At 38.5% G+C, this 12,258-nt stretch overlaps 1 protein-coding gene across 2 annotated transcripts in view; it reads left to right on the forward strand.

The window, feature by feature from the left end:
• Positions 1-10,822, forward strand: part of LOC122872201 (pseudouridine 5'-phosphatase) — a 60,808-nt gene extending 49,986 nt beyond the window's left edge. For both annotated transcript variants that reach the window (XM_044188119.1, XM_044188118.1), the window contains exon 4: positions 10,270-10,822. In XM_044188119.1, the coding sequence (XP_044044054.1) occupies positions 10,270-10,446 (177 nt within the window). In that variant the 3' untranslated portion in view covers positions 10,447-10,822. The remainder of the gene's footprint in view (positions 1-10,269) is intronic.
• Positions 10,823-12,258: the final 1,436 nt, after the last annotated feature.

Genomic DNA, 12,258 nt, shown 5'->3' on the forward strand with positions numbered 1-12,258 from the left:
TCCAGACAGATCACTGCTCTCTCACCCACACAGATTTTTCAATGGGTGCACTCATCTGGCATCATACAAATGCTTCTTCTGTATGACCGCAAGTGTTAAATTTGCTGGTATTGCTGTTGATCATCATGATCAAGCCAAACATTACTGGGGAAAAAGATCAAGCAAGATTATAGAAAAATAAGAGATTACAATGCAGACAGTGGGGCAAACCAACAACTGCAGTGTTTTGATGCACTAGACACTGTTTTGAGCCACCAACTGGCTTGCACCAGCTCCAGCAGTGCCATGAATTTTCACAAGGCAAGGTTACGGGTTGAAGTTCCTACAGTGGAAAAGGGCTCTGAACTGGCTTTTTTAACAGAATGCTTACTGATGTAGTTACTGTTGGAAGGAGTAATTGTGTTCAGACAATAGTGCCGTTTGAAAAAACACAGCTCCCTCATGCATTTCAAAAAGGCTGTAGTGGTAGTACTGACGCAGAGGACTCCAGCAAAAATCGCAGGGTCTTCCCAAAGAAAATTATCAGCAACATCATCATCTTTGTAACATAAATGGGGTAATCCTACTGTTAACCTTGTGATTGTTGCCGTGATAACTTTCCAGATTGTCAAAATCCTGTCTCATAATGTTATAAACTCTTTTGGCATCTGATAAACCTTCAAACTCATGAATCTATCTATTAACCAGCCTTGCTGTATGGCATTTCATCATCTCACCAACAACATGCCCACACCAACACAGCCTCTTGCATTTTTATGACTGTTTTCAGTCAGAACGACCAGAAAAATTACATTTGTCTTGAAGATATGGATGCATTTACACCTTTCCAACATCTGGCTAGACTATGTCTGAGCTATTGGGTTGCAGTCCTACTTATACTAATTATTATTGCTGAAGCACATTACCTATGACAGAAATACACCCATTGGAAAAGCATGGGGATTGGATTAAATGCAGCGCACCCTGGGACGATCACTGTCCACGGCATCTTGACAACCCAGCCAGACCAGTCTGACCAAGTGCCACTGCGAGCGGTGCGGCCACCACGAGTGGTGCAGCCGCCCCAGGAAGAGAGGGAAGAGAGCTGGTATAAGAGCAAAGCTAACCCAGCTTGGACCTAAGGCTGCTCCACTACCCAGCCTACTCCTGGCTAATATCCAGTTGCAGGAAAATGGAATGGGCGAAATAGTACTTAGGCTAACCCAACAACAGAAAATCAGAGAAGTATCTAAATAACTTTTTTACTTTTATTAGGGTTCTGGAATGAGCTAGAAACACGAAACTTGGCCCAATAACTGGAAATTATGTACAATTTCTTCCACAGAAATATGAGCCAGATGGTGGCGCTGTAATTAAGGCCCAAAAATGCAATTTTGAACAGGCCACAAAACATCCAGGATATGTCCACATAAGAACCTGAAACATACCCTTAAAGTTTCTTTCAAATCGACTGCTAGAGAGTGCTACAAATGCAAAAAATGTTCGTGGCACAACAAAAATCCAACTATATATCAGTGTGATTGGTCTCACTCCTTCTTTAAACAGAATTAAAGTAGCTGAAGTGACTTTCAGTGACCTGAAACCACTCGTTGCTTCTCATGGCTTTAGTTTTGACCGATTGAGTGGTTTCCTTCGAAACGTTGACTGAAAAAGGGTTTGAACCTGCGAATTGCCGCTTGCTGTTTTATTTTATTTATTTTTTTATTCTAATCTGATTGTAAATATTTGTATATATGTTCTATGTGTGTGTAGCATGAAGAGGCTACAACTGACATTTAATTGTGCAACAGAAGTGTTGTAAAATGACCAATAAATGACCTTGATTCCTTGATTGATTCCTTCATTCTTGGATACATTTACACTTGGCTTTTCAAGTGTGCCCATGGCCAATGACATGTTAAAGTGGTACTGTAGTTTAGATTGCTTCTATGTGTATCTCACTTCATGCACATACTTGGTACAGGACCATAGTGTTGCCCATTCAGCTATAAAGAATTATTTCGCGTTTTTGTAACTTTCATCTGTTATCTACCCGAGCCATCAATCCATGCAATGCATCTGTGTCTGTTTTCATGCATTTCAATACAGCACATTGGAAGCAGATTAAAGGTAATTTCGCTAGCTCAATGGGTAATTGGGTCACCAGTTTTAATTGCTCCCAATCAAGGGAATTAGCAAGGGCCCTCCATTGCACACTCTAAGTGCTTCTGACATCATTGTTCAGCATCCTTCAGTTTCAGGCTTAGTGACATCATAGAAGTCAATTAGGGTTTAAAGAGACTTGAGGAGGCCTCTTTGTTCTACCTGAGTATTAGAGAAAGGCTTAGGGACCTTTGTTCGTCTCAACTCTGAGACTTAGCTTTTGGTGGCTTCTGTAAAGCTTTAGACTCATGCGACTGTTTTCTTTATTCACACTGAAGTGCTGTTTCCATCCACAAAGGTAAAGCCGTGTTTTAACCCAATAATAAATTCACTATCCACAGTTGTTAATAAAAAATGGAAACAAAGAGGCATTTGAAATTCAGGTTAAAGGGCAATTTGTGGCATATATTAATGCTAATTTTAAATCAAGGCTACATTTTTAATTAAAATAGATTTAGTATTTGCATCTCAATTTGAATAAAATATAGCATCTATCCACAACCTTTGATTTCCTGGTTTGTTGTGCTTTTTGCACATGGCATTACATTGTGGAGCAACAGGAATCATGGAAATAGTTTGTCATGGATTTTGTTGTTTCTGTTTATTTTAGCCTCTCAGGATTATTTTATTATTGAAAAAAGAACCTTTCAATAAAGGTTCTATGCAACCAAAATTTAAATAGTACATTTTCTAAATGGCCACATTGGAAGGCGTGTTAAAAAGCCTGCTGTCATAGCCTCTTCCTGGCTGCATCCCACTGCCTCCCCAATTTCTCTCTAAGAACTAGTCGTCTTGATGGGATGAATTGTGCAAATGGGGAGGAGGCTAAGACTCTAATCTCTCCTTGATGGTATTCACTCTGTTCTACACACAAAAATGGATGTTGTAGTGTGAACAATAAAAAAATAAATAAAAGCTCTCATCCACACACCTGACCAATAACTGTGTAAAGTGAAGATTTTCAGATTGTCTGTTTCAGAATGTTAGAATGTTGTAAAATCTGTCTACCCGGGCTCCCCCGGTGGCTCACCTGGTGGAGCGTGCACACCTTGTGCAGGGCTGGGTCCTTGCCACAGCGGTGCGGGTTCGAGTCCAGCCTGCGGCCCTTTCCTGCATGTCATCCCCCCACTCTCTCTCTCTCTCCTGCATTTCCTTTCTCTCTTCAACTGTTCTAAAGTAAGAGCAAAAATCCCAAAAAATTATCAACAAAAAAACAAACATAAATTGTCTGCCCGATTCGCTGTGGCATTTTGTGGCAACAGTTTGGGGAATGTCCTTTCCTGGTTCAACATGACAATGCCCATGTGCACAGAGCCACATTCATAAGAAATGGTTTGGTGTGGATGAACTTGACTGGCCTGCATAGAGCCCTGACCGAGGTCTCACTGTGAAACATTTCCACCAATGGCCATTTTTGAACTTTGGTGTCAACCTGACACAAGACAACCTGTGTCAAAATTCTGACAGTTCAAAATTCAGGCTTAAATTCTCACAATGTGACTGCTGCTATGACCTTGGTCTATAAACCAACCAATCAGAATACAGCATGAAAAGCAGAAAGCTGAGGTGACATTGTAAGCACCCATATATACACGTAGATACCACTGGTGTGTATATATCTATTGTAAGTATATTGTAAGCTTTTTGAATTAAGTTGGAAAAATCAGTGCCAGGATATGGCCAAATCTTTTCACTGTATGTTTTTCATGAGAGCAACGCAGATGGATAACATGAGTTGATGATGTGTCTCTGCTTGCTGTTTTGCTTGTTGTTGTTGGGTTTTTTTTCAATTTATATCATAAATTGTGCAATCTGACATGCCTCCAAATTAATATTGTAAAGTCTCACATAGACTGTAACCAAGATTTTATTAGACAGTTCTTAGATAGCGGGGCATGCAATGAACTTGCAAGATTACTGTTACCACACGGCAGACTGGGGGCTGGAACACCTTTGGGATCAATTAGAATGCGGGAAGGGTAGGCTGTAGGGGCTGCAGCCAACCCACCCCCCAAAATGCAGTTTTTAAATGAAGGTTGTTATTATTAAGGGAAAACAAAATCCAAATCTACATGGCGCTGTGTGAAAAAGTGATTGCCTCCTAAACCTAATAACTGGTTGGGCCACCCTTAGCAGCACCAACTGAAATCAAGCGTTTGATAACTTGCAATGAGTCTTTTTCAGCGCTGTGGAGGAATTTTGTCCCACTCATCTTTGCAGTATTGTTGTAATTCAGCCACATTGGAGGGTTTTCGAGTATGAACTGCCTTTTTAAGGTCATGCCACAGCATCTCAATAGGATTCAGGTCAGGACTTTGACTAGGCCACTCCAAAGTCTTCATTTTGTTCTTCTTCAGCCATTCAGAGGTGGACTTGCTGGTGTGTTTTGGATCATTGTCCTGCTGCAGAACCCAAGTTCACTTCAGCTTGAGGTCACGAACACATGGCCGGACATTGCCCTTCAGGACTTTTTGGTAGACAGCAGAATTCATGGTTCCATTTACAGCAAGTCTTCCAGGTGCTGAAGCAGCAAAACAGCCCCAGACCATCACACTACCACCACCATATTTTAGTGTTGGTATGATGTTGTTTTTCTGAAATGCGGTGTTATTTTTACGCCAGATGTAATGGGACACACACCTTCCAAAAAATTTTTGTCCACAGAGTATTTTCCCAAAAGTCTCAATGATCCCCAAAACTTTTGGGAAAATACTATGTGGACAAAAATGTAACTTTTTGGAGTAACACCGCATATCATAGAAATATCTTTAAAATATCATGCTGATATTAGGCTACATTAAACAAAGTAACATATGTTCAACTCACTATTGTCACTAAAACCAAAAATCAGATATGTTCTGCAGTAAGTCCCCATAGGCATATTATAGAAATATTATACAAGGCCTGAAATGATAAAGCTACCAAGTAACTGACCAGCTGAGTTCTAAGTCAGAGTTATTGCTGATTGCTGGCTCTCAACAGCATTGATCTGTTAGCTAAACAGATAAGTTATTAACAGAAAACATTGTTTTAATGTTAGCTACGCTAACTTAGAGTAGGTGTGTTTCTCTCTTGTGTTTCTGATTGTAATTGCCTGCCAATATAGGCCATAATACTGAATCTATTTAGGATTTCTACATAAAAGATATTGCTTAATGTAGTATATTCACCATTCAGAATACCAAAGACAGTTCTTACATTTTAAGTTAAAACTAAGAAAAAATAAAATTATTGTCTGCAATATAAATGCACAATTACGAGATTATCTTCATGACTGAAAGCATGATTTGTTCTCTTGGAGCTAAATAATCAAACTTCTACGAGAATCTTTGTTTTTTGGTTCATTCTAGACAGGCACAGTTCTCTTATGCTCATTACTTTGAATGAGCATAAGAAACAGTATTGGTAGAAAAATACACCATAATTCACCATAGGTTCCAAATACAGCAAGTTTAAAGGTGGACCCACGTAAGGTGGCTGCCATATGGTTCCATTCCAGAATGGCAAATCATTATGACATGTCACATCTAGTGTTTTAATTTTAATTCAATTCAATTCATTTGGGCTTTATTGGCATGGGAAACAGATGTTAACATTGCCAAAGCATGTGTAAAATAAAAACAAACAGAAGAATTGTGATATTATAATATATATAGATAATTAAGACAGGATAATAATAATAATAATAATAATAATAATAAATTGTAGACTTGCAGTTAAAATACAAAAAGTGAAAACTAACACTGCAACATTTGTGTGTGTGTGTGTGTAGGTCATTCACTGTCCCTCAGGTTGTGACATGTTGATACATATTGGGCAGCAAGATATGTCCTGTCTCCTTCTCCCAGGAGTATTTTTAATTTTGAGAGGTCATTTAGCTCTTTGAAATCTGAGATTACAGAGTTGAACTTTTTAACATAAACGTTCCTTATTTCATTGAATGTTGTACATTGTAGGAGGAAGTGCATCTCTGTCTCAACCTCACCTGTCGAACAGTGACCACATATTCTGTTTTCTTTTGGTTGCCATGATTTTTTGTGTCTTCCTTTTTCGATTGCCAGTTTGTTGTAACTGAGCCTGTACTTGGTTAGGATCTGTCTCTGCTTTCTATCTCTGACAGTAGAGAGATATTCTGTCAATTCATAATATCTTTTTAGGGCCAGATAACATTCTGATCTACTTTGGCTTTTAGTTTCTTCTTTCCAGTGTTCCAAATAGGTTTATTTACATTGTGTTATAATTTGGTTTACTCTGATTGGTGTTTTGAAAAAAGTGTTGTTGTGAGACCGGTCAGAGTGTGTCTGAGAGGGGGCAATTAGTCTCAGCACCAACTGACATAGGGGACTCTTTTCTGGGCTCAGCTCTTGGATTTGAAGGGCTTTGGAATGGAGGGTGTGTAAGGGGCTGAATTTAAGGTGATTAAAAAATTTGAGCGCTGTCATTTGAATGTTAATTATCAGTGGATATCTGCCTAATTCCCCTTTTGTTGGTGTTTTTCTGTGTACATGTAAAATGTATCTGCAGAATTCTGCATGTAATGATCCTGTTGGATGTTTGTTCCAATGGGTATAGCTATGATGACTGAGTGGACCCCCTACTTCACTACCATAGTGATGTAGTACTAATGGGGCTGGATGACATTATCAAATATTTTAAGCCAGATTTTAATTGGAATTTAATAAATTATAAAATTTTCTCTTAATTGCATTTAGAGCTCTTTGAGCTTTTTCTTTTAGTGCATTCACTGCCATGTTGAAACTCCCTGATGCTGTTATGGTTATACGAAGGTAGGTATAACTCATACTATGTTCAATGATATGATCATTAATTGTAAATGGTATTTGTTCTCCTGGCATCTGGGGCATTTTTGAAAAATCATGGCATTAGTTTTCTTCATATTTACTGCCAGGGCCCAGTTCTGACAGTACTTTTCTACTATGTCCAGCTGTTGCTGTAGTCCTTGTTCAGTAGGAGACAGTAGAACAAGGTTATCAGCATAAAACAGGGACTTCACCTCTCTGTCTAGGAGGGAGAGGCCAGGAGCAGCACACTGATCTAACTGTACAGCAAGTTAATTTATATACACATTAAATAAAGTCAAACATCTCTTCTCTGGGTGAAGGATTCAGTTTCTTTGTCTCCAATTTTTACAGCACATCTATTTTCCAAATACATTGATTTAACCAGATCATACATTTTGCCTGTAAAAGTCTGTAATAGAAAGCTTTCTTGAAGTCAATAAAACAATCGAATATCTTACCATTTTTTGTTGGGTGTTTGTTTAATTAAGTGTGAAGGGTGTATACATGGTTGGTGGTGCAGTGTTTTGGGAGGAAGCCTATTTGATTTCTACTCAAGAAGGATGTGTTCGTCAAGGAAATCTAGTATTCTTTCATTTAGAATACTACAGAATAGTTTACCTAGACAACTGCTGACACAGATGCCATGGTAGTTACCAGGATCTGATTTACCACTCTTATGAATGGGGGAAATGAGCCCTTTGCACCAGATGTTGGGAAAACATCCTGACTGTAATACGATATTGAACAACTTCAACACTGCACCTTGCATCTCTGGGATGCTGCATTTGAGCATTTCGTTTTTGATGCTGTCGGGACTGCTGTTCTTGGCTGGAGAGACTTTGTCTGTGTGTGGTCAATTCTTCCCAAGTAATTGGGAAATCAAGGGGGTTTTGGTTGTCTTTAATTGTTTCTTCTAATGTTTAGAGTTTTTCTTTTATAATACATTGATCTGAATTAATTATATTTATTGGTATGTCTTTGTGCAAATTTTCAAAAAGTGCTAACCATCCAAAATGGTGACATTTTGAAAAAGTGCTTGTTGTTGCTTTGTGTTGAAGTTGTTCCATGTTGTTTACATCTATGATGAAAACCTACTTGGCAGACACAGACGGCACACACATTTTCATAACCATATCACCAGGGGACTATAATCCCATACAAGCGCTGAGTAAGTGCATTGAACAAATCAACCACTGGATGTGTCAGCATTTTCTTCAGTTAAAAGATACAACTGAAGTAATTGTTTTTGGAGCAATTAGGAGGAACAATTAAAAATCAGCACTCAGCTTCAATCAGTAATGTTAAAAACCATAAACAAAGCCAGCAATCTTGGTGTAGTGATGGACTCAGATCTCAATTTCAATAGCCACATTAAGACAATCACAGCCTACTACCACTTTAAGAATATATTAAGGATTAAAGGCATTATGTCTCAGCAGGATTTGGAAAAACTTCAGTCGACTCGACCACTGTTAACAGTGTCTTTACAGGTCAAAAATCAATAAGCTGCAGCTGATTCAGTATGCTGCTGCTCGAGTCTCACTAAGACCAAAAAAGTGGATCACATCACTCCAGTTCTGAGGTCTTTACACTGGCTTCCTGTCTGTCAAAGAATTGATTTCAAAATACTGCTGTTAGTTTATAAAGCATAAATGGTTTAGTGCCAAAGTACATTTCTGATCTTCTGCTACGTTATGAACCATCCAGACCTCTCAGGTCGTCTGGGATTTATGCACCATATATCTGGAACAAACTCCCAGAAAACTGCAGGTCCGCTGAAACTCTCTATTCTTTTAAATCAAGGCTGAAGACTTCTGTTTGAGGCTGCCTTTTATTAAATCAAATAATGATTTCTTACACTGCATTGTAACTTTTACTCTCCTGTTTTATCTTATTTTTATTTTCAATTTAACTCTTTTTTTTAAACTCTTTTGTATTTAAATGTATGTCTGCACACTCCTGAATGTGATTATTGGATACTGAAAAATGATTAACCTCCTGATGAAGGTTCAGCCGTATTAATTTACTGCAGCTGTGGAATATCCTTGTTGAACATGTGCACAGAAGTATTTCAAATGCCAACAATTAGCCTCCATGTTTTTCATACTTTTAGTTGGCTAGGCATGTCACAGTGACATCTGCCTCACAAATGACATCCCTTTCCAAAGACTTTAATAGGCAGGATTCACGGCAGATGCAACTTGTTTAAGAAGAAACTTCACACAGAAAGACAGTTTTCTTTGACTTCTAAGAGGATAATTGTTACTTCCCTGTGGTGAAATTCAAAAGTTCAGGTTATAATTTCCTATTTTTTGTATTTCAGGCACTAATACTTCAATCATGGTTGGAAAGGACATTCATTAATGCTATCCAAACACAATGGAAAGGCAATCATAGCTGGGGGCGCTGAGAGAAAGTTACTGTATAGAATGATGTCATACTAAATATTACGCAACATTATTTATATCAGTATACGCATTTACTGTCTATATACGGTATATCCATCTATTAGATATCCACTTATTTATCAGCACTTACAGTTGCTGAGAGGCGGGGTACATCCTGGACAGGTCGCCAGTCAATCACAGGTCTGACATACAGAGACAGACAGTTCACGCTCACAACAACCATCTCGTTACAAAAAGGGAATAATAGTAGACTAATACACATTTTAATGATAAGTAAATAAATAAATCATATCTTTCCGCAATCACTGGTAGGCATATACTAGACACAAATAATATCCCAGCAAAAAAAGGGAAATAAAATTGCAAAATGCAATTGTTTTTTAATGGACTGCTGATTTTTATAATGCCTGATAGTAGGTGGCGCTGCAGCACACTGAGCATCCCTACTTCCCAACGTCCATGGACTTAAACCCCCCCAATGATTTGAGTCATTATCTGTCTGATACAGTGCCAACAAAAACTGAGCATTATTAGAACATTAACCTGGATTATATTCCAATGTACAGGCGTGGCTTTTATTGCATCCATCCTCGTGATATGCACAATGACTCAGATCAGATCATCTTCAATGCAGTGGGTGAAAATATAAACAAAGCCAATGAAGTGGGGCTACATGGGGTACCACTCTTCAAATTGTAGATTAAATGGATATTCCACCTGGCAGAGGTGTTGAACAGTTCTCCTCTGAAGAATATCAAGTTCATCACATTGAAAATGGAAATGTTGCTCCTGTTTCCCATTTTCCTGTGTTTGCTTTTGGTCTCAGCTCTGCAGCATCTACAGGGGTGAAATCCTGTAGAGCTAATAGGCTTATAGGATAATATCACTTTGTTTTCCTCTCCTCTGTCCTTGCTCAGTGTTTGGTGTTTGAAGACGCTCCCAATGGCGTGAAGGCGGCGCTGGCTGCGGGGATGCAGGTCGTGATGATTCCTGATGACAACCTGAACCCCAACCTTACCCAGGAGGCCACGCTGCGACTCAGGAGCATGGAGGAATTTGTGCCGCAGCTCTTTGGCCTGCCAGCGTTCGACTGAGCCAGAAACCAAACCTAAAACCACACAATGTAATTCAATCTTTGTGTCTAACTCCATTCTCATTCTTTGAAGGAAACAATGATAGAGTGAGAAAATCAAGCTAATTCCTGCATGCCTTGCCATGTTGTGAATATTAATGATTTTTTCTGTCAGATGAGACATCACATCATTGGACAAATCCTTTAAGCTTTCTCATTACACCTTTTTGAAGGCTTGCTTGATGTGTCACACATTTTTTTATGTACAGAATACATGTAGATAGTTGAGGTTTTTGGATATTCGCCTCCTAAATATCTGCTACTATCCTAATATGAGGTGTAGGTGAGCAGAAATTAATTTGTGCTTCTCAAAACATTAAAAAATTGTTTGACAAAAACTTTGAGTTAAGATGTTTTTTTTGGTCGCACTATTCTGTCCAAGGTCATTTTGAAAAAAAAACTTGTATTTGACAAACTCACCAGTGATGTGTTGACAGAGAAGTCAATGTCAACAGTTTTCATAGAGAGTATTTCTTCAGTAGAAAGTATTTCTACTGAGAACTGTTGACAGTGAGGCGTGTACATTATCCAGAGTAACGGGCACTGTTTCTGTTTTATATCAAAGACCCAAATTTTTGAAATTCTGAAATAACTCAGGCTCAAGCACTTCTACAGTATATGTTGTCCTAGAGGGCATGGACAAATGATTAATTTGGAGGAATTGTTGCACCAGACAGATAAACAAAAAGTACAGTAGCCAGGATGTATTGATCCTGGGAGCGAATATGATAAAATTGCTGCATTGTTGCTGGTGTGTTAAAGCTTAACTACCTGGGAAATCAGATACTGACACGATGGCATGCGTCAAGATGCCGCCTGTGGCTTGTGTGTTGCCCTTAAGTCTTATATATATCTTGGCTATTACTTATTATTAGTAAACAAGTGATATGACTAAAGGTGTGTTCAGACCTCAAACCGAATTTTAGGGACTGTGTGATTTTATATAAAGTCTATGGAAAAACTTGAGTAGACACAAATTCACCCTGGACAGCGCAAATTGTGGTGTCTGTACGAGTTGGAAATGTTTTAACTTGAGTTAAAAATATGAGCTCATCCACATCTTTATGAATGTCACTAGCAACACTCAGAAATGGCAGGAAAACAACCAGAGAAAGAACCAGAGTTCCTGGTGAGTTCTGAGTCAAATTTGTGCAAATAATGCAAGGTAAATATTTGATTTGAGGTCAGTCTGAATAAACCTTTATAAGTATCACCTTTTTTACAACAGGCCGGATTTTTACTAGATGTAGTTTTCATTTTATGCTTTACTGTTTTTTTATATTGAAGAGTCAAGATGCTGCCTTGAAACTTGATAATAACCTTGAATTCCTAAAGTATAGCAACATAAGATTAAAGGTGTATTGTGTATGTTTTGTCACTGATTCACTGATGCCTTTCAGCATGTAGTTTTGTTTGGAATTGAAATCCAGTTTATGAAGTGTTGTGGAGCTCAGCATCTTTCCTCTCATGTATGCATGCTCTGACCCATTTCAAGATAATGGTTTCCAACGGAGGGCTAAAATAATTTTTTTTTTAGACCTTTTGGCTAGGTGACTGTATAGTGGGTCAGTCATCCAAATGCCCCCACATCACGGTGTGTCTTTGAACATACCTGTTATAAAATCCATAAGAATTCTTGCTACACCTTGTCCTTCCAAAAAGATAAATTACCATTCTTTCCCATTTCTGTCAAAAATCATTCTCTTTTATCCTCGATGCAAACCTTTCAACTTTAATTCTGCCTGTGAGTGAAGAGGGCAGGAGAGAGAAGGGG

This window comes from Siniperca chuatsi, linkage group LG24 (assembly GCF_020085105.1).
Source record: "Siniperca chuatsi isolate FFG_IHB_CAS linkage group LG24, ASM2008510v1, whole genome shotgun sequence".
Classification (NCBI taxonomy): Eukaryota; Metazoa; Chordata; class Actinopteri; order Centrarchiformes; family Sinipercidae; genus Siniperca; species Siniperca chuatsi.